A 23,075-nucleotide genomic window follows, 5' to 3' on the forward strand; every position below is an offset into this window, starting at 1 on the left:
AGTGGGGAGCTTTGAACAGCCTACCTGTCCTTGGAGGAGTGGTTTGAGCCCAGAAATTGTAGTTTTATTGGCCATTTTGGGTTAATTTCTATATCTTTCATCTTTCTGATATAAAAACTGCATTTGCACGGTTTTGGCATAGTGCAGCAGCAGTTAGCTAGGGTTAAGCTATTCCCGGCTCCACCGAATCTGCTCTTCAGTTTTTCCCTTAGTACTAGCCAGTTCTTCCAATTTTAGCACACAAAATCAGTGCATTCCGACTAGCACTTGCTCAAAAAAGTGACAGAAGCACAAATAAACTATAGTACTCAATCCCCAACATTTGTTTGTAGGGAACAGTCAAATTACTCTCCCCCACCAGCTCAGCAAGAAAAAGTTCCTCAACCCATTCAGGCATGTCCAAAGGCCAGTTCCATTGTTTTCTCCTGTTCACCTGATGAATCTGGGCATACTGAGGCAATGTCACAACTGCCTCATGTACACAGACAACCCTCTCCTCCTACCACATGACACCAAAATTTGCGAGAGATGCACTTACACAGCCAAACTTGAGGCAAAGCTCTCTCCAGCCACGACTAGAATAGACAGTCAAGAGGAGAAGGTAACAACCTGCAACACCCCACTTACTACACATAGACCCACCACACCTGAAACTGCAAATCCCACACATAGATACACAAAGACATACTTGGAGGCTCTAAATAAAAATCTGTGGAAACAATAGAGACCTACAAAGCAGACACGCAAGCAACCTCCACCCACAAACATACCGCAACCAACACATAACCTCCAAAACCAGTGTGCCACACAACTACAGCCCATAAGGCATAACATCATACCTAACACACTTGTAATAGGGGACTCCATAGTCAGGCACACTGATGTCCCACTCACCAGACTGGACAAAGAGAAGGTTACTGTCAGCTGCTTGTCAGGCGCCAGAATCCACCACATTATGGAGGGACTCGGGTCACTTCATAATAAGTACAAATATGACTCTGTCATTGTCCATGTTGGTGTGAATGACCTGAGATGTACCTCCCTGGACTACATGAAAAGAGACATAGAAGAGCTCTCTGATCATGTAACCAAGGCGAGTATGACCCTAGCCCTGAGTAGCATCTTACCTTCACCTAGAATGATACCCCAGTACGAGGAAAAAATGATACATTTCAACAACTGGCTAAGCTTCTGGTGTCATTCAAAGGGGATCCAGTATCTGTCTGCTGGGATGACATGCTCGACAAGCTGCGATGCTTCACTAGAGATGGCTTGCACCTGTCACCCCTGGGATTCAGGATACTGGCCAAGGCTCTTGCTACTCCCATAGTGCCTTTTTTAGGCAAGGCTCAAAAGACAAACCTACCACCGTAATATGTACCAGTGACAAAAAACTGAAGGTAATGCTGTTCAACACCAGGAGTTTAAACCTCAAAATGCACTCACTCGAGGCTCTTGCTACCCCCATAGTGCCTTTTTTAGGCAAGGCTCAAAAGACAAACCTGCCACCGTAATACGTACCAGTGACAAAAAACTGAAGGTAATGCTGTTCAACACCAGGAGTTTAAACCTCAAAATGCACTCACTCGAGGCTCTTTGCAAAATGGAGAACATCGATATTTGTGCAGTAACTGAGACCTGGTTCAAGGCTCAAAAGAGCACCGCAGCGATTCCAGGCTACAACTCGTGCCACACATTTTGGCCACAAAACCTGGACCGAAACACCAAGGGAGGAGGTGTATCCATATTCATCAAGGATAACCACACCTCCAGACTAGTTGCAAAGTATGATGCCTCAGAGATCATCCAGGTGCAACTGACAATGGGGAAAACTGCAATCCAGGTTGTAGCTTGCTACAGATCACCATCCCTGCCCTAAGACCCCCAATCCAAGTTCTTTGAGGTACTGGAAAACATGAGAGTCCAACCAAACACCCTAATACTGGGGGATTTCAATTACCCAAACATCACCTGGGAAAACTACTCAAGCACTAATACCTTTGCTCAGTGCTTCCTGGAATATATTAACTCAAATGCCCTGGACCAGCTTATCAACACCCTCACAAGGGGCAACAATACACTGGACCTGGTCAACACCAACATGGGGGACAAGTGCTCTATACTCGAGATAAATTCATCAGTTAGATCAGACCATAAACTCATCACCCTCGATATCCACATTCCACCCCCCCAAGGAAACCACAGTAAAAAACTTCTCCAAAACAAACTTTATGCTACTTAAGATGGAGGTGGCAAACTTCGTTACTTCCATGCGAAATAACAATTTGGTTGAATCTGCTGTAGCCTACAGAAAAGCACTCTACAAGCACTTATATGAGTGCATGGCCCATGCTATCCCAAACAAAACCAAGACCCATTCCACCAAGAAAAGGAAACCAGTCTGGTGGACCCCAGCCATAAACAAGCTCTATAATAGCAGGAAGAAATTATTACAAAAAAAGAGTAAAAACCCAGGAATGGAGGAGCTCCCTGACCAACCTTAGCAAAAAGCTAAGATTCCTTATAAAATCCTCAAAGGCGAGCTTTGAAAGAAAAATCGCAACGGACACCAAAGACAACCACAAAGCATTTTTTAGCTATGTCAAGAACCTAAATGGCAACTCTCAGATCTGCTCTGAGCTACAGCATAATGGTTCAAAATTCATGGAACCAACTGATATCGCCAATATACTGGCAGATAGGCTCAGTGCAAACTGTACCCCATCCTCACCCCCTAAAGGGCCCATATCTATACTAGAAGATTACGCTGCCCCCATAATCACAGACACCCAGGTGAAAACGACACTTTCTAAAGCAAAAAAACACAGCATCCATGGGACCAGACGGCATTCCAGGCTGCGTGTTACATGAACTCGAAAACAAACTAATCCCTCACCTAAATATCATGTTCAACCACAGCCTCACCTCAGGCTATGTGCCCACTGAGTGGCGCAAGGCAACGGTTGTCCCATTTCACAAGGGAGGAGCCACCACCAACCCTGGGAACTATCGCCCCATCAGCCTGACGACCCTCATCTGCAAGGCCATGGAGCACATCATCATGGAACTCATAAACAACAACATTGGGAAGTTACAAACTCTAGACCCTACCCAGTTTAGTTTTATAAAGGGCAGGTCATGTCTTCTAAACCTGGTTGACTTTTTTGAGATGGTCACCAAAGCAATCGATGAGAGAAAGGTCATCCACACGGCATACCTTGACCTTGCAAATGCCTTTGATACCATTCCCCACTCGAGAATTATAGACAAACTCACTAACCTAAATATAAACCCCTACATTACAAGATGGGTTACTAACTGGCTTACAGACATAACCCATACAGTGAAAATAGGAAACGCTAGGTCCGACTCCAAACCTGTGACAAGTGGAGTACCCCAGGGCTCAGTCTTGGGACTTCTCCTGTTCGGTATTTACTTCTCCGAGGTACAAGCAAACACAGAGGGACTGTGGCTAACAAAGTCTGCAGATGACTGCAAACTGGGTGCCATAACTGAGACTCTTACTGGCCTAGATATCCTTCAAAAGAGTCTCATTTAAACAGATACATGGTGCCAAAATCATGGCCTCAAACTAAATGACAAAAAGTGCATTGCCATCCCCTTCATGAAAAACCAAGTACCTACAAAGTACCACATAGGTGTCAGCTCACTTAACACAAAGAGTGTGATAAAAGACCTACGGACCCAGGAGGATAATAACCTCTCCTTCAATAATCACATTGCTAAAGTGGTTAGAAAATCCTTCTACATGGCCCACCTTATCACAAAGGGGTTTGTAGCTAGAAAAAAGGAAGTTATTGTCCCCCTCTACTCATCACTCATTAGACCTATTATTGACTACAATGCCCCATTCGGGATCTACCTTACTAGAACACCGGCAACAACTGGAGAGGCCTCAAAAATACCTCACCAAGAGGATAACAGGCCTAAAACAGATGCCTTATGCCACCAGGCTAAAAAAACTTCAACTGTACTCGGTTGCATACCGGCTACTCAGAGGTGATCTCTGCCTGACATGCAAGGCTATGTCAAACTCCAAATTGCTGGAAATGCTCCACCTAAGGAAACCCAATCTACCCGAGCTACACACTCTAGGGATCTTAACCTGACCTCAACAATAAACAGGACTTGTTGGAGGGACAGATTTGTGTCCCAGAGACTCCCCTTGCTCTGGAATAAGGTCCCTATATATGTGAGGCAGAGCTCCTCATTAGCGGTCTTCAAGAGGAATCTTGATGAGTGGATGGGGAACAGGAAATTCACCACTTCTGTGGCCTTGCATGATAGAGGTTGAGGTGACTAAATCACGTGGGAGGCACAAGCCAAAACATTTTGGCTAGGCTTAATTATGCCCTAGGGCCAATAGCCTAGTACCTACCTATGAACCTATATTGTTAGCTGTGTTTCCCAAAATTAGTAATAGTATTTTAATTATTTTTTATTTTCCTGTGTTACTTAAATAAGACTATGGACATATTTCCAAGGGCATTTTTAGGATATTATGTAAAGTATTTTGTGATCTATGACTCAGGAAAAATAAATTAAGGGTAAAAGGTCACTAACTGCATATTTAATATGCATTAATATTTAATGGACTATATAATTAATCTTCAATTTACCATAAAGGATATGGTTTAAAAGCAAATAAGAATTGGGTCTTTGTCCAGATTTCTTGTGATAAGAGATTGAGACGCGCGTGCGTGTGTGTGTGTGTGTGTGTGTGTGTATGTATAAGAGGGAGGTAGCATACCCCTCAGTTGTCCAGGTTTTTGCAGAATGTCCAGATTTATGCCCCACATTCCTCCTAAAAAGAACTGAAGTTGCTAAATAATGACAGACATTTGAGTTTTAGATGTCATATCCTTTAGAAAAATGCATACTAACACAAATCCTGTTATTCTAACAATTTTCTAAGTTTGTGAGAGCAATATTTATAATGTGTCCCTATTTATTTCAGGCTTTATCCAGATTTCTTGCACTAAAACGTTGAGGTGTGTGTGTGTGTGTGTGTGTGTGTGTGTGTGTGTGTGTCTGAGAGAGACAGAGTGAAATGCCCTAGTTAGAGTTAGCAGGTATAATTTATTTTCAAGTTCATTTTCAAGGAATTGTGAGCTTCAAGGGAAGAGAAGTTTACTGCTGCTCATGCTGTCTGCTTAAAATGTGCAACTGTTTTGTTTAGCAAATACTATCACTATTGTGGTATAGAATTCTAAAGCAGTGTTACTTGCATTTTGATGCAGAGTGCTGTAGGTTCTACTCCCTGCTTGTATTTAAGGGGGTGAGGTGCTATAGTCCTCAGTATGTCCTCCTTTGTATGAGATGCCTAGTAACTATGAACCCATTCCCTATTGCAATATACCAGCTTATCATTTTTTAATGTAACATAGGCAATTTATTCTTCAAAGACAGCAGGCACTGAATTTGTAGATAAAAAAACTGAAATATAAAGTTGTTTTCCAGCAACAACTTCTTCATTGGTTTCAGATATCTTTAATCTGGAATTATTTAGATGACTTTTGCTTCTGCAGAGATTGTGCATATTGACTGATATTGGTGGATTGTAATGATAGAAGTTTGATTGCCCTTTTATGGTTGAAATGTTCTGCAGTGGCAGTTTGTCATTATTGGTTCATATGTTTTGTTTCATTGCTTACTAGAAAAATGTTCAAAACTATAAATTTAAAACACACTCTAACAAGTGGTGCTGTATTATACAAGGGATAGAAATCAAGTATTATATATATATATATATATATATATTATAATTAATACAATCAGGAAGGTGAATCAAAGAACTTTTGTATGGTCCTAAAATGTGTGCAAGGGGGCTATGATTTGGAAACAGACCAAAGGTAAACTTAATCCTCCACTGGCTAGATGCATTTTTTTTGAATGTGGGTTTCAATGCTGTTTCAGTGAATGTGAGTTTCAAGGGTAGAGAACTTTTTCATCGTTAAGACTATTGCTTTGATTAGCAAACGTCGATCAGTATTTTTGCTATAAAATTTTAAATAAAAGTTGTAAATGAAATCCAAATATCTGTAATCATTGTAGAAGTAAAACATAAACAGTATGTACACCGTGAGTTTTGAACAGTGTTTATGGCAACGGGGGAGAAATAGCCAAGGGACACGGAATGGCTGCAAGGGGGAGGGGAGACTGAGTGGGGGGCCTCTGGGTTTGCACCCCCCCCCCTGCAAAAAATCCTGCGAACTCCCCTGTGCAACATCTAACATTCTAACTACTTTCAAAGTTTTTAAGAGCACTGCTTAAATTCTCTCCCTGGTTTGGGCCTTTACCCCATTATTTCTGAAACACAGCACATCAAGGCACTCAGACACTCCAGTGGATTTGCTTAAAGCAAAAATTTCTGTCCCACCGCCGCAATTGCTGCTCGATTTGTATAAGCTTCTAAGAGAAGGTACGTGAAATGGGAAAATGCGCTAAGCTACTCATGAAAACCGTGGGCTCGACGTTCTTAGCAGTTCCAAGTCATGGAAAAATACACATTTGTCGTGAGGATTTGTTCAGCCATAATCATCTTTGCGCCACAACTGGTTAACTGGAAGATACAAAACAGTTCAGCAGTGATACATAGTACATACAGCACGGCTGAGACGTGTCTCTTAATTCCAGGGAACTAGCCATTCTGGTACCGTCAATAATAGTAACATGAGATCTACGACAAGATCTCTCTGTTCTCTTCTCCACCCCCCACTCCACCCCGCTGACGTTTGCAGTCAGTTCTGAAAAAAAAAATCGATGCCTATAAATGACCGCTTGTAGATGATATTACCATCACAGTTTCAGTGTTTTACTGAAAAGGTGGAACACGGAAAACTGAAGTCAACATGACTCCAAAGCTCAAAACAAGTTTGATGGCACAGGCTGTTAAGCTGCAAATCCTCAAAAGAAAGTTGAGTGAAGTCACTGGCTTAAGGGCTGGAGATGGTGGAGTAGATCAACGGTTCAGGTCACTGAGCGACCTCCTTCCGACCCTGGATAAGAACAGCGTAATCAAAACCATCAAGAAGGCAAGATCGTGTAGCGCTCTTTTCCAAGCGGTCAACCACAAGGTGAAACTAGTTTCATGCCCCAGCAGTGAAACTAGTAATCTGACTGCAAGTCCGGGAAAGTGCAGCACCTTGGAGAGCGACACTACGGGCACTGGTGCTCAACGTGCCAACTCGGCAGCTCCAAATCAACATCCAGAAGAATCAGCAAACTTCCCATCTAGCTTTTCGTGTTCTGCAAACAGCGCCTGCCTTTCAGATTCCTCAAAGGGAAATTCTGAAGTGACCTGTCCCGGCTGTACACAGAAGTTGAAAACTAGCAAATGTATACGTTTGGTTGTTTTGGGCTCCTCCGGAGTGGGAAAAAGTTCTTTAGTAAGAAGACTCTTGAGAGGTAATTACGAAGAGGGATATCAGCCAACTGTCGAGGACTTTCACCGTAAGGTTTACCTCATCAATGGTAACCTGTACCAGCTAGACATTTTGGACATGTCTGGCAGCAACACCTTTCCAGCCAAGAGGCAGCTGTCCATATTAACAGGTAAGGCAAAATTCACTACTTCGTTGGTCACCGTGCCTGTATTAGAACCTTAACGAGAACAGATATTAACGTTGTGAGCTTCCTAGATGAGGCTGTTAGTCAGCGTTTCACAGTTTGCCCATTTATTCCACATCATGAAAGGCAACGTTTAAAATTTTGGAGATGGAAGTTGAGGGCTATGTCAGTGCTGCAGCCCAGCAGGGCAGTATATAGTGCATCTTACCAGTTTAGCTTTAACTCCATTACAAGGCAGACGTATTACCGACTTCTCTTAAGGGAAGTCGATGCTTGGTCAGATCGAAGTAACCATTATTTTGTATCTCCCTGAAGATGTACATAAAAATGTATTGTCATCATGCTTACATTTTTGTTTTATTCTCTTTCAGGTGACGTATTTCTCTTAGTTTTCAGTCTGGATAGCGTTTCTTCATTCCTGGAAGTGTGCTCTCTGCGAAAACAAATCTTGGAAGTGAAATCTAAACTGGGGAAAGCAGACGAAAGCAATCTTGTCCCCATGGTGATCTGTGGCAATAAACTGGACTTGGGCTATAACAGGGCTGTGTCCCAAGAAGAGGTAAATAGGATTCTGGGGCATGGAAGCAATTTCTTTGAGGTCTCTGCCAAAGAGGGAATGAGCACAGAGGAGATGTTCCATACCTTGGTTCGGAAAGCGGGACTGCCTGTGGAAACTAGTCCAGCCCTTCATAGAAACATCTCTGTTAATTATTTTCATCAAACGAGGTTAGAAGCCAAAGGCAAAAAATATATAGATGCCTGCGGAGCAGTATTCCCCTGTGCAGTCAGACCAAGCATTGACAGCGACCTGAAACAAATCATGAAGCACAACGTGGGCAGGAGGAAAAATAAACTGGAGAAATGTAATATACAGTAAAAAGATATCGATCACAGGCAATATTTTTGCAAGGCAAACCAAACTTCTGTTTTTTTCCACATGTCTACGTGTGAGGTGAAACTAACTACGAAGGCTTTTAAGTTGTGTGCGCTTGTCGCCTGAAATATGCATTGCAATTAATTTATTTGTTTCGCCCTGTCTACAAAGAAGCCTTGTTACTGTCACAATTATTCAATATCTGAGACACACTTTGACTTAACAAGGCTCATCAGCGGTTACACTTTAAGTTGTCATTAAAAGGTGCTTCCTTGACAGCCATGGCGATTCACAATGATACAGGACAATTGCTGAAAACGCAGTTCACTGTAACCACGGCAATATGTATCAATTTACTTTCGAAATGTTATTTTGTATAACTGTTTGCATTGATAATTATATGCAATTATAATTTATAGCTAAAATTCATTATTTTTAACTCAGTTATGTCATGGGATACTACTATTAACCCTTAATAAAATGTTAAGGCTATCTCGACTGTTTTGTTAACCTATGTTTTGGTTCAATAAAGACTCGATGAAAAAAGTTTATTAAATACCGCGGTGGGATCAGAGATGCAGCTTCCAATAGACTGGACAAAATGATAATCAGCTTACTTTGCACTTTTTTCCATAACTGCAAATGCTGCAGAATATGACAGCTATGATTAACTACTGACAGCGTATAACATTGTCTAATGCACTATCAAAATTGTTATTTTGTTGCACCTTTGCCTGGCGGGAACAAATTCTTCTGAAAATGAGGACACATTTGTTTTAGTAAACTGATTCCAGTTTGACGGACTTTAATGCAATGTTTGTTTTGTGGGGGTTACCGTAGACTCCAATACAATTGAACCTATGAAAAATGTACAGGCTACTGAGACTTCAAACAGTTGCCGTTGAACATACTAATTGCAGCTATTACATTTTATTTTTTTATAAAAAATTGTAATCTAAATTATTTAATAATAATTATAATATTAATTAAAAAGAACGTGTCTGTGTGTGTTATTCTGCAAGGGAGTTCACCCGATATTACTAAGTGCTTTACAACGGAGAAGGGGAGAGTACTATGGGCAGAATATGACACTGGAACAAGCAAAAGAAAATGAAGTTAAATCAAACGACAATGTATTAGAACCTTGTTTAGGAGAATAGTCCTTAATCTGATCATTTTTAACAGTCAAAACACCGCACAATCTAGCATATCTCTCATCCTTTTAGTGCAAAAAAAATCTGGACAAAGCCTAAAATTATGAGGGGCAAAGGTCCAAAGAATAGAGTTAGATTTTAAATATTGCTCTTATAAACATATAAAATTGTTATAATAACAAGAATTTTGTTAGCATGTATTGTGTAAATCATAGGTAGTCTGAAACTCAAATGTATGCCCCTATTTAGTGACTTCAATTCACAGTGATTTACCAGAAAATAGAAGTTTTATGAGGAACAGACGAAAAAAACAAGACAAGAATTTGGACATTTTGTGAAAATCTAGACAGTTGAGAGGTACACAATCGAGTCAATAAAAAGGATCTCAAAAACGTAGCGAAAGAGTATCTGTACTGGATTACAGAATCTTCTCACTTCCAAGTTCAAATCTGTATCAGAACAACATAAAGATATTAAAGTGTTTGTCAGTCATTAGATGGTTGATTAGCCTTTGTGAAAGGTACTGTCACTTATATTTATCTTCTCTGTTTTTTAGCCTAAAATAGCCATCTAACAAATTATTTTCTGTTGATTCATATAGCTAAACCATGGCTATATGTAACCATCAAGTTAGCTTCCCAAAGTGTCTCCCAGCATTCTGTTGAATCTTCTGTCATTCTAGTGTATTTAAATTCCCATGGTGGAAATGACTTTCAAACCATTGCCATACGCTAGTGTACTGACAGGGTACAGGGATGCTAGTAAATTGCAATTTACTTATTAGGGTTTGACTATGCTTTCATTTTCCTTATGCCATGGCTTTTACAGCAAAAAAAACTCACATATGAGAATAGCATTTTGACTTCCCATTGAAGGAATGCTATTTTACGTGCACTGCAATTTTCTCTCAAAAAAAAAAAAGCCAGATGCCCTTCTGCTACACATACAGTATCAGTATGTCTGGACATACATATATTTTCTTGTTCTGTATACATATGGCTTATTGCAAGACTCACATTGTTTGAAATATTCTCCCTCCTGATTCCCCCATATGACTTTCCACCTCTTTGCAAGTCTTAAATATTGATTCATTTTATTTATTTTCTAGCTAGATAGCTAAATCAGTCCTTAACAGATAATTTTAATCCTAACCAGGCCACAAAGGACCAGATAAACCTAATCCATATGTGCAGCTTATCTATCCTTTTTTAAACATTTAACTGGGTAAGCCCACTGGACACGTGTCCCTTTTCAGGGATAACCCAGAACTGCTGTCTGGTTAAGTGACTTGCCCATAATCACACCAAACTGAGGTGTAAACAACCAAACTCTGTACCTTGGGTATGGAGATTAACAGCTTAGAAACCAAATCCACTGTGCAACTGCCAGAGAGGTTAAAGTGCTCAATCATCCAGCATGTTCTTAGAAGAAAAGTGTGGTATCCATGAAAATGATGAAGAAATAGGGAAATTCTACAGGCACCACACAAACAACCATAGGTCAAGACTGAACCATGGATGCAAGGGGCAGCAATATTAACTACTATGCCATTGTACTGTAACTGAGAAAGCAGCACCTCTAAAGGTGTGGATGGCATTGCTTAAAAAAATAAATGGTGGAGCATTCCATCCATTCTTGTGAGTCACATCTGACCCCTACAGTGACGATGTGAACACCTGCTGTAATCTATAGAGTTTGCAAGGCAAATATAGAATGGAAGCAGACTGTCAGGCCTTTCTTTTGTATTACACACACCAAGAGACAATTCAGTTACCAATCAGCCAAACCAGTGGTTGGGAGAAAATCAGAGTCCTCAGAAAAGATCCATGTGAACAGAAAGACATGTAGACTTTGCATGGAAGGTGCTCTTCCCAGGAATCAAACCAGAGAACCTCTTGTTAGGTGACAATGCTACCCACATAACCACTGTGCTTCCATCTTTTAATTAATTTCCCCAGTATACAAAACTGTAAGTCAAGTTTGCCTTTCCTTCTAGAATGAGCATAAATGCCTAAAGAACTTTATTAGATTTATAATGTGGTTAAGACCTACATTTTCAAGAAGGAATATGCAATGCAGGTGAAGAAATATAACAGTTACTATTTCAATAATAATGTTTCAGAATTTGTTCTGTACTTTACAGAGTATTTCATGATTTCATAACACATTCAGCAATACTTCTTTATGTCTTTGTCATTAAGAAACACCCTCAATGAATGAAGACCATATGTCCATCAACTCTACCAACTACCCCTCTTAACTTTTACTTAATCTCTTTTTCCACTTATCACAGGCTCTCTTGAATCTCTCAGCTGAATTACAATCCACAAATGATTCTGGAAGGAATTCCATGGCATTACTAACCTGTTTGAAATGCAATCTTTGATATAAGTGACTTGGATTAGGTTGACACATATATTGTTTATTCTCTATATGTCCTTCTTTCCTCTTTAATACTATCATCACAACCGCATACCCTCTTGTGAGCTGTGTTCATATTACATATTTCTGACTTCTCTTTTCAATGCCAGTAAATGTATCACACAGAAATGCTTCAAGAAAAAGTCTGGCAATTAGTGCAGAGGACTAAAGCTCTGACTTGTTGGTGAGCTGCTTCCTGTGCCAAGGGTGCAGAGTTTGAATCTTTCCATCTTTGTTTGCCTGATGTCTGACCTTCAGCAAGTCACTTAACCACATGCTGAGCTGGGGCAACTGGAAATTTGGGTTAGGGTCCCTAATGGTCTTCTAGACAGCATGCATAGTAACTATCTATAAGTACTTCACACGATACTCTAGAGACTTCACTAGCACGCAACTTACTGGAAAAATGACATTAGAATGCCTGAGTTATCTATAGCCATAGAACATATTTTTATAGATTCATAGCTAGTACATAGGTGGACACTAGGTAAGTGACCACTGGGGCCTTTTTACGCTTAGCCATGCATCCCAAATGTCTTACATGTTCTGCTACCCTTGATAAGTGCAAGCAAGGGCTTGGGAGATGGAAACATTTACAGGCTGTCTGTGTCCAATAGAGACATAGGTGCCAAATCAAGGCTGCATTTCCTGTTCACCATCCATTTGTCAAACAAAGTTACATTTGAATTGGGTTAGGGAGGAACTTTGCTTCATATGGATGGGGAGCCTGTTCTAGAGAAAAGGTAGTCTCTGGGTTACATACCTGTCTCACCAGCAAATCGTATTTAGATCACAGGCAAGACTTAAGTCTTTAGAATGGGTAATTGTGGTGCTGTTTGCCTTGCGGATATGTACAAGATCCACCAGGATGGGTTCTGACAATGCCTGGTGTACCAAGCATTGATTCAACAGTCTGTAGAAGACAGAATACAGGTCAAGGTGTTCTGCATAGGGCATATTACTTACGCTCTATTCTTTTAGTGAAGAGCCTATGTGGATGTTCCAATTGTTGTACGTGCCTACTTAGATACATACCAAAGGGGGAGTATTATACTCAGTTATAGGTCTGATGAATGCTGCTCCTCCCTTGGACTTAAATGCCATACTCTTGTTTATAAGTTGCACAGCATGGAATGATTTCCTCACTACTGTAGACACCTGATAGCCAAAGACTAGATTACTGTCTATGTGTGCTCCCAAGTTCCTGACTACTGAGTTGACTATTAGCGATGCATTGTCAATATGATAGTTACTAGGACTAGATGATTCCCAAAGGATGCTATTGTGCATTTTTTGGCATTTAGTTTTAGTCCATGGCTCTGACACAGGTTGTCTGCATCAGCCCTTCCTGAAGAACATCAGTGTTGGTTGGGGATTCTAATTGCAATTGTCTGCAAATTTGGTTAGACAGAGGTCCTTGATGTTGATATTGACGTCAGAGAAGCAGATGCCAAAAAGGAGTGGTCCTAGGACTGCAACAATTGCACCATGCCTTTCCAAAGAGTCTAAACAAAAAAAATCACCCTTAGAAATAAGGCATGGGCATTATGGCACACTACAAAAGAACCCCAAGATCACATTAAATATAGGCAAATGAGGAATGTCACTAAAAAATCCATTCTACTAGACAAAAAAAAACTACTACTATAATCTACAGGAAATAAATCATAACAAGCCTCAGAAATTCTGGGCAGGTATAAATAAACTATTACGTCCTGGACAAACTTCCACCCCAGTCCCAGCAGCCTCCGTTGATAAATCATCCAAGGAAGTCTCTGACAGTTTTAACCGTTTCTTTACTGAGACCATTCAAACCCTAGTGAGCCAACTACCTCTCAGCTTCCCCTGTCATGAAATCAACACCCCCAGAAACCAACTCACATTTAGATTTCAACCAGTTGCCACCTCCTTCATCTGTACCTTGATTAAAAAACTGAAAACAAGTACACTCTCCGCTGATCAACTCCCTGCCGGGTATCTACAAAAAGCAGCCGATGCCATTGCTTACCCCATCTCGATACTAATTAATCGAACAATAGCAGAAGCCAGAATCCCTTCTATTTGGAAAATATCCTATGTAATCCCACTTCACAAAGGAGGTAGCTTTACTGAGTTATCCAATTATAGGCCAATAGCAATACTATTCCCACTTACAAAAATTATGGAAAAATGTATCCATAGACAACTGGTGCATCACCTAACTCAGAATAACCTCATGGCAGACTCCCAGCATGGCTTCCGACTGCACCACAGCACTACTTCAGCCCTTCTAGCCTTCTACAATGTGTCCAATACGCTGATGACTCCACCCTGATTTGCTCGGCCACTTCTCCAAATGAACTGTGGTCAGCTACACAAACCACCTTTAACACTATTGAAAAATGGCTTTCTGGTTGTTGTCTGATTCTGAATCCCTCCAAAATACAAACTGTTGCTATTCTCACTAACACACAGGTCTACTGCATTCACTTTTACCATTAAATCTAATAATGGCACAATAATCTCCCCAGACTCCTCTGCAAAACTGTTAGATGTTTTAATCGATAATAATCTCAAATTCAACCTACACGTTAATCAATCTATAAAGACCATCAATAAAAACTAGGCTCACTTTACAGGATAAAAGCCTTCTTAACTCCTCCTGCTAGATTTGCCACAGCTTGCTCTTACCTACTTTCAACTCTTCTGTATGCATCCCTGATTCTCTCCAGTCTAAACAAATATGTCCTCAACAAACTCTATCTGCTATAACCATATTGTCAGATTTGCCACTGGCCTGCCTTATAGGACTCATCATTGTATTAACCTAAACCAGCTTGGGTGTCTAGAATTACCCAGCTTGATCCAGTTTAACCTCATGATTAATGCCCATAAGATACTTTACAATCCAGATAATACTCCTGCTCTTAAAAATATTATCACCCCTATTGCAATCATCGGCAACTTCAATCTTCTAATAAATTACTAGTCCAGACTATCAAAACTAATAACTCTGCCAGTGGCTCTCTCTTCGCAAACTCTGTAAGCAGATCCTGGAACTCTCTCCCAACCAAAATTACTTTGCTCAACTCCGTGAGCCAATTCAAGACTAGACTTAACATTTGACACTAAACTGGCTATGTCAATGTAACAAACCCGACTAATTCTCCTTGACAATGAGACTAAAATAGTTATTTTAGCTTACCTGTGGCACTATCCTGACCTTTACTTTGTTTAACTCTAATGTGTTTAGGTATGTAACCACTGTAAATATTGTATCTGTATCTAATTATATGAGTTAATAACAGTATTCTTAGCTGACTTAAATTACTTAATGAAGACCTACTCCCTGATTTTCGTTAACCCCGGAACTACTATTATTTGCCTAGGTATGTAACCTCTGTAAAAATTGTAATCATAAACTTAACTGCTTGCTTAGATATGTTAACTACATTATATACTGTATTTTTAATCTAATTTGCTGACCTTGGAGCTTTTCTCCCCGGGCCTCTGCTGAAAATGGACATGTATCCAGTTGGACTATCCCAGTCAAGAAATGTAAAATAAATTTAAAAAGTCCTGAGGGATACTGCTGGTGACAGGACTCTTCATACAGATGGACTCCCCGATTCTAACTTTCTGGGTCCTGTCTGTGAGCCAGCTGCTTATTCAACAGGTGACACAAGGATTTATTCCTAACCTCTTGAGATGTCAACAATGTTCGGGTGGTGTATTGTGCCAAACGCCTTGGCCTCTTGAGGTCACTTTTAGAGTGAAAGGCTTGGTATTTATTTCTTGACACACAGATTCGATCTCCGAGGTTTGTTTCTGAATTTCTCATTGCATTTCTGACCAATGGGGACAAAAGCTTCAATGCAGGTTAGGCCAGTGGTATAACTGTCTGTTTTAACTATTTGGCCTTCATGTAGTAGAGAGCTTTTAAACCCCATTAGGTTGAAGACTAGTATTAGGAAGTCAGCCTTGGAGAAGTACCTGAAGATGATGGAATTTAAGGGCATCTTAGCCTGGGATCTTCTGGAGAATATGGCAGAACATTTCAATTCAAGCACACACAAAAAGTAGTAATACAGAGCAAGCATGGAAACAAAAACATTTAAAATGCCTCTAGACAGGTTACATCACTTGATTCCACTAACTTCCTGCTACATTTCTTCACACACCCTACATTCTACCCATAGTCTGATTACCAGCCTCTAAATATGAACATATAGTTCCAATACTGTATTGTATGCTTCTCTATATGTAAGTTATGTCAAGTGAACCATACTTTGTTTAAACTGAATACCCTTAGCTGTGGTAGCACCATAATTACTACGTTTACATTTGTATATCAAGATGTACCATGCTTGTTGATTGTATTGTGCGTGTGTAAAAAATGTTTTTCTTTCTTTCTTTTTTTTTTTTTGTGTGTGAGTGTAATCCAGGCAAGATCTGAGATTGGCTAGTTTTGATCAATGCCCCAACCTGATAAACAAACTTAAATAAATCAAATTGATTGATTGATCAAAATACATTGCCATAGTCAGGTAGTTGCATGCTGTATTTGAAAGTATAAGACTGGCTTAGTAATCTGTATCATGTGTAACATTTTCTTATAAGAATGTTATTTTTTATTTTATTTTACTGGTAAGAGGATGAATCAATGGCCCTTTCGAACAACACGGCATCACATAAGTAAAATAAAAGAAACAATCAAGGGCAGTATTATATAATACAGCAATCCTCATGTATTTTTGTTAGAGTAGCCATGTGAATGATCTCCTGCCTATACAGGGAATAGTTCAAAGTAACCTCTGTGAAACACAGATGTTTTGTATCTCTTCTAACTTAAAAACAAATACACACAAATATATATGCACACACACATTGTAATAAAATGTTTTATGTTTGCTATAGGGATGTAATTAGATTATTCAGAGAACAGATATATTCACTGCTATGAAACCATATTGTCCTTTATAATGTTACTGTTACAATCTTGCCTTTTGTCTTTCTTACCATGGATGTTAAAATACTGTAGTTCACTAACAGTCCTCTTAAATACATTTAGTTGTTTATTTTGCCTTGATCAGTTACTTGTAACCTGTGCAGTGTTAACAGGCCCTGAACATTTTATTGATCTCATTTGTAACCTTTTTTCCTGTGACCTGAGTTGTACCTGAAAATAAATAGGACATGCATGCACATAAATAAAACTCACCCCGTGTTTATGTTAGCAAAAGAAATGTAAGTAAAATCCTTAATCAGTTTTGATAACACTTCTTGTCTTAATTTCATAATTGTCGTATCTTTATACACAATTGCATAGGTGACCTCTGTAATTGGAAAGGCTGGCCACATCACTGGTATAAAGTTACCCATATTCACTTTACACTCTCATGTCATCTCAATCATTGCCTTACATTTTCATTTTGCACATCTTAACTGGCTTGTGTAAAGTTTCACCAGATTATTTCTGCTAACCTAAGCACTTACAGTGTGTGCTGAGCAGTGTTTCTATAGTTACAGCACACAGCTTTTCTAACAAAACATACCCTTTGAAAAGAAAATTAAATCTTACCTTTTAAAGTCAGTGCTTTTGCCATTTAATAATTCATGGTGATGCTGTCCAATAAAGACCAGATGTCATGTCAGGAAGAGTATGTACAACTGGGGAGGCCATACTTGATTACAGGGACTAGCTACTCCCTGGGTCTCTGAAAGTACTTTTTCACAAAGAGGGTTCTGGGTCTGTAAGATGTACTGACTGAAGTTATGGCTGACAAGGAACAATTAAAAGGGCAGACTAGATAGGCTTATTGTCTCCTTCTGCCCGCAGGCAAATGTAATGCAGCATAACACAAGTGTAAAATGGGTATAAGGAGAAGTGAGGTGGTGTAGCTGAACATACATGTACTGCATGAAGAGGAGCAGGCAAGTAAAAATATGTCTGAGAGTATGCAAGCTGATGAAAAAAATCCTTCAATATTTTACATTCTAGAAAAAAAAAACTACAAGAGCATGTCAGAGCCCAGTAACACAACATACAAATGGAGCCCTGAAACAGAGCAGTTGAAAGACAGCAGCACATACAGCTACCAGCATATTAGTGTAACCATGAATCAAGCAGCAGAAAGATGAAATTCCTCAACACAAACTGAGCACAGCAAAGTGAACCAAGTGTACTGACATACACAGAGTGACAGAGAGATTATGGGCAAGAGGCAAGCAAACAGCACTGCACAGTTCACTGCCATGGACCACAGATGGTACACATAAAATGGTGGACGACAACAAAGAATCTATACGGAAAACCACAGGTCAGCCATCCTTCATAAAGGTGAGCCAAATGGGAAGTGCTAATCATAAATATAAAGGTTCACAATACAAAGTCAATATGCAGGAGGTATGCTTGTATCATTGCACACCAAATCTTCACCAGACTGTCTTCTGATTTCCTGCACATATGCCCTAAACACTGTAATCTGTTTTCTTTGACCTTCTCTGCTATTAGAGCTATGTTGGCTTCTGCTATTTCCTAATTCCTTTGTCTTTCCCACTATCTGCATCCTACCACCCATCTCAGGCACTTCATCTCCACCACCTCTAACTTCCTCAGTTGCTCTGCCTTTACTGCCCAGGTTTCTGTACCATACAGTAGTGCTGGTTGCATCACTATTTTTTACATTTTACTTTTTAGCTTCTTTGGCATTCTTCAGTCATACACTACCCCTGAAACTCTGTGCCAGTTGGCTCTGGCCCCTCTGATTCTAGCTTTGCCCTCCTCATTCAGACTTACCTTCTCTTCAACCACCCCTTCCAGATACTTGAAGAAGTTAACCTATTCCACTATTTCCCCTTCAATCTCAATTCTCACCTTCTTCTGTTTTTCTCCATTTGCTGCCATTACAATTGATTTATCTGTGCTCAGTTTCATCCCATGTGCCTTCAGTTTTGTATTCCATCTCCCTATCCTTTGCTGAAGTTCTTGCTCAGAGTCTGCCTGTAATGCCCCATCATCCATATACAGCAACTGTGTTGATCTGTTCCCTCCAACATGTTTGCTAATGTAATGCACCTCCAGTTCAGAAGTGAACCCTGATACACTACCACTCCCACTAGAAACCCTTCTGTGAAACCAAACACTGTTTGCACTTGAGTCACTGGGTCCTTATACATGCCCTGCACTAATTCTATCAGCATTTCTGGGACTTCAAACCACTACAGGGCTGCTCAAATCAGATTTCTTAGGACCTTGTCATATGCTTTCTCCAAGTTTATGAATACCCAGTTGGACTCTTTCCTCAGCTCTAACTTCTTCACCTATCTGCCTTACTGCAAACATCAGGTCAGTTGTGCTGCATCTGAATCTGAACTGCTCATCTCACATCTTGTTTTCTACTCCTCTGTGTTCACTGATCAGTCACCTTCTCCAAAACTTTTGTGCAATATGACAGGAATTTGATACCACTGTACTGCACACAGTCATGGATGTCCCCTTTGTTCTTGTACATCTGCATTAGTATGCTTATTCTACAGTCATCTGGGATATGCCTTTCTCTCCATACTGCAATGAGTACCTTCAGGAGCCATTCTTCCTCTACTGCTCCCAATATCTTGATCATAGCTGCTGTGACCTCATCTCAGCCAGCTGCTTTTCCTGACTTCATTTTCCCTAGTGCTGTTCTTACTTCTTCTAGGGTGGACTCTTCTACTTTCATCATAAGCTGTGTCTGCAGCAGTACAGCTTCAGTGAGATTTTCTTCATTCAGAAGCAGCTGGAAATAGTCCTTCCATCTGTCTTTGATGTCCTGTGGACTGGTGAGCATATTTTTGCAGGCATCCCTTATGAAGGGTGACTTATCTTTTTATCTTTCTGTCATTGCTTTGCAACCTGATAGTTTCATTGTGCCATCTACTGAATCACTTTCCAGAAGTTGATAGAGTAACTCTGAACCCTTGTTCTTTGTTATCACAATGCCTCTCATAGCCTGTTTGTTAGCCAGTCAATATTCCTTCTTAGCCTGGTATGTCTTTTCTAGCTCCCATTTTTTCCAGCACTCCTTCATTCTGTTGATGACTTTCTGGACTTCTGCATTTTACCACCAGCTTTCCTTATATACCTTATTTCCATATCTGACTTGGGCATATATCCTTTATACATTCCTCATACATGCTGTTTTGAAGAGCTGCCACTCTTCTTCATCTGCACCTAGTTCCTCTTCTCCCTGATATACTAGAGCCTTGAGTCATTCCTTGGACTCCTGTGCTTTCTCTCTGGTCAATTTCCAGGTCTTCAACCCTATCTTTGTTGACCTTAGAGCCTTCTCTGACCACTGCTTGCAGCTGATTGTGGCAACCAGTGGTTTATGCTGTGGGCTGACTGTTTCACTGGGGCTAACTTTGCAACCATTGATTCTACCCCACTGCCCTTTCCTTACTAGGTGGAAGCCTATCTCAGTTGCATTTTGGCCACTCTTGTATGTGGTCTTTTGACTGTCTGTCTTGCTGAATCATGTGTTGGCCATCATCAGGCCATTTGCCAAACAGAAGTCTAGAATGGCCTTTCCTTCTTTGTTCCTGTGGCCCCATGCATAAAGAGTGAGGAAGGATGGTGAGGCACATGGTACAGAAATGGCACTGGAATGGCTTGGGTGGAGAGAGGGGAGGTCTTTCATGCATGTTGCCACCTGCTTGGTATACCTGTAGAAGGAACTGACTTTTTGTTTTGTTTTTTTTGCTAGGAAGGACATGGCTTGGGTACCGTTGTACTGTCTGTGGGAAATATCCCAAAAGTTTTGCAGAAGTGTCACTAGAATAGCTGAAGTAGTGGGGCACTAGTTTGTGGGACCGGCAAAGGGTGCTGGTTGAGTCAGCTACACTTCTGATGTCATCCACTTCCAAGCAGTGTCCTGTTAGTGAACCTACATTGAGTGTAACAATTCTTAGTTAATGTTTGGCAGGTGATTGGTTTTACATCCATTTTTTACAAAATAGAGCTATCCCAGGTAAATCAAGCTGGGAAACTGGGCACCATCTGGCCAGTAGCTTATTGACCTAGGGCTGCTGGATTTTATGGCATGCACACACTGATCAACAGGGGTGCATACACCCCTCCCACAGTTAGCATGGGTTCCTGGCATAGGTCAGAGTATACCAGGTGCTCAATCCACTTATCAGCAGCAAATACCCATATCCATTTTTGGTGACATTAGTCAACAAGACCAAATCACTTACAGCTAATATTTACACCATTTAGTGGCTAGGTGTGACATGGCACATAGTTTGTGATCCATGTTCTCATATCTTGAGGATACTGCGCACCACAGTTGAATCCCAAAAGTGGTTGATCTTTACAACTCTTCTCCTCTATAGGCATCATATAGAGTTTGTGCTGCTGCCCACAAGTCAATTCTTCTCTGTTTTTGAGGTGGAAACACTCAGCATGTTTTTGGGAGGTGGGAGGAGTCAATGCATTTATCGAGATGTGTATAGAGATTGTTTGCCTAATTACTTGCTGTGCCAATATCTTGGTTAACTTGAATTTGGAAACTTCATCATAGAATAGTAGAAGCTTTTATGTCAGAAATCTCTGTACTTCCAGTAAAAACTGCAAGCAAGACCCTGCCAAACATGAAGCTAATGCCTGTTAATACCTTAAGCCTCCTGTAGTGGAGGCCCACAGGATATATGCAAATGACCACTTAAAAAGTAACAAGTTAAAACTCATAAGCATTCTGAAACCATATAGCCAAAACATTTATTTCCTTGTTACCCTTTGGTTTGGAAGTCTCTGAATTTTTTGATATTTTTAGCTTAACTCTTTGGATATTTGGAAGGGAAGGCTGACCAGTTTGTGATCAGATTTAATTGAAGAAGGGAGTACCAGTTGATATCAATGCCATGTTGGTAAGGGCCAGGTCAAGAATATTTTGTCCTGTAATGGGCTTCTTGACAATTTGGTCCAGGAAGTTTTTATTTATGAAATCAAGGGATTTGGGGGTGTAACCTAGAGTTGAGGTATAGGTATCCCAGCTGATCGTCAGGTTATTTAAGTCTCCTACAATAATGGAATTCCTGTTGATTTGAAGTTCAGACACTGTATTTAGGAACCTAACATGTTTTTTCAGGAGCATAGAAGAGATCCTGTATCTTTTAGTGTGATTTAGATCTTATTTAGTGCAGGTTTTGGTTCTGTATAGAGCTTCCTAGAAATTTTGTAGGTTTTTAACAAACATGAATACTCCCATCACAGCTACCATCAGGATGAAAGGCGTGAGAGGTGGAAAACTCTGGAATGGAAGGAGCCTTTTCTGTATTTGTAAACCAAGTTTCACACACAAGTATTTGCTCCAAATAGCTTTAATGTTCTAATGCTAATAGGTGTTGTGGTGTTTGATTTATGCTGAGCCCTAAAGTCACTAGATCTTAGAGACTTATGCAAGGACTTTTTAATGGCATCAGCATATGATAATTTAAAGTGTATCTGTGTGCAATGCAGTGGTGGTATGTGTTCTTCATATGTTGTGTTTGTGTGATGGTGGCCTCCAGATGGGTTAAGTACCTGTACCTCTCACACATAAAGAGCAACAAGCAATAATTCATTGTCTGTGAGCATCAGACGATTGTTAGGCTGCCTGAGTAAACCAAGTGCTATGAGGTTGACAACTGAGGGTGAGCAAGCTGACTTATCTTCCATTTTAATCAAAGAATACAGAAAAAGTATGAATATTATATGATGAAAAAGTTGAAGTCAGTAGTTCAATGGAAGTAATACTTCTAATATTGCAATAATTTGGCTTAGAATGTTATTAAAATATGGCTCTTATGTGTAGTGTAAAAGGAGTAAGTAACATTACGGGACTGTGGCTTTCAGTAATGTATTTAAAATTGCTCATATTTTCACTGTAATAGGGGGAAATAAAGTCGAAATGAATAAGAATAGTTTAGATGGTGCTGGATTTACAAATCTAATTAGTAAATAGTGTATGGATACAACTACAGTATCTCAGTGGGTGGGTATGAAAATAAATAGGTTAGTTTGTAGAGATTTTCAC

The 23,075-nt window shown here is 40.1% G+C and overlaps 2 protein-coding genes across 2 annotated transcripts in view; one reads left to right on the forward strand and one right to left on the reverse strand.

Annotated features, from left to right (window-relative positions):
* LOC122788696 (collectin-46-like) overlaps positions 1 to 23,075 on the reverse strand; it is a 952,730-nt gene that overhangs the window by 656,803 nt on the left and 272,852 nt on the right. The gene's annotated exons all lie outside the window — the stretch shown is intronic.
* Positions 6,549 to 9,378, forward strand: LOC122789088 (GTP-binding protein Rhes-like). Its single transcript, XM_044056289.1, has 2 exons — positions 6,549 to 7,575; positions 7,962 to 9,378. Exons 1-2 carry the CDS (start codon positions 6,873 to 6,875, stop codon positions 8,465 to 8,467), a joined length of 1,209 nt encoding a protein of 402 aa, XP_043912224.1. The 5' UTR covers positions 6,549 to 6,872; the 3' UTR covers positions 8,468 to 9,378.

This window comes from Protopterus annectens, chromosome 14.part0 (genome assembly GCF_019279795.1).
Source record: "Protopterus annectens isolate FY-2018-M chromosome 14.part0, PAN1.0, whole genome shotgun sequence".
Lineage (NCBI taxonomy): Eukaryota > Metazoa > Chordata > Ceratodontiformes > Protopteridae > Protopterus > Protopterus annectens.

Excerpts from the sequence above, each read along its gene's own strand:
- LOC122789088 (XM_044056289.1), top strand. The coding sequence starts at position 6,873 with ATGACTCCAAAGCTCAAAACAAGTTTGATGGCACAGGCTGTTAAGCTG. Across the intron at positions 7,576-7,961 it reads GCAGCTGTCCATATTAACAG|GTGACGTATTTCTCTTAGTT; the intron begins GTAAGGCAAAAT and ends ATTCTCTTTCAG.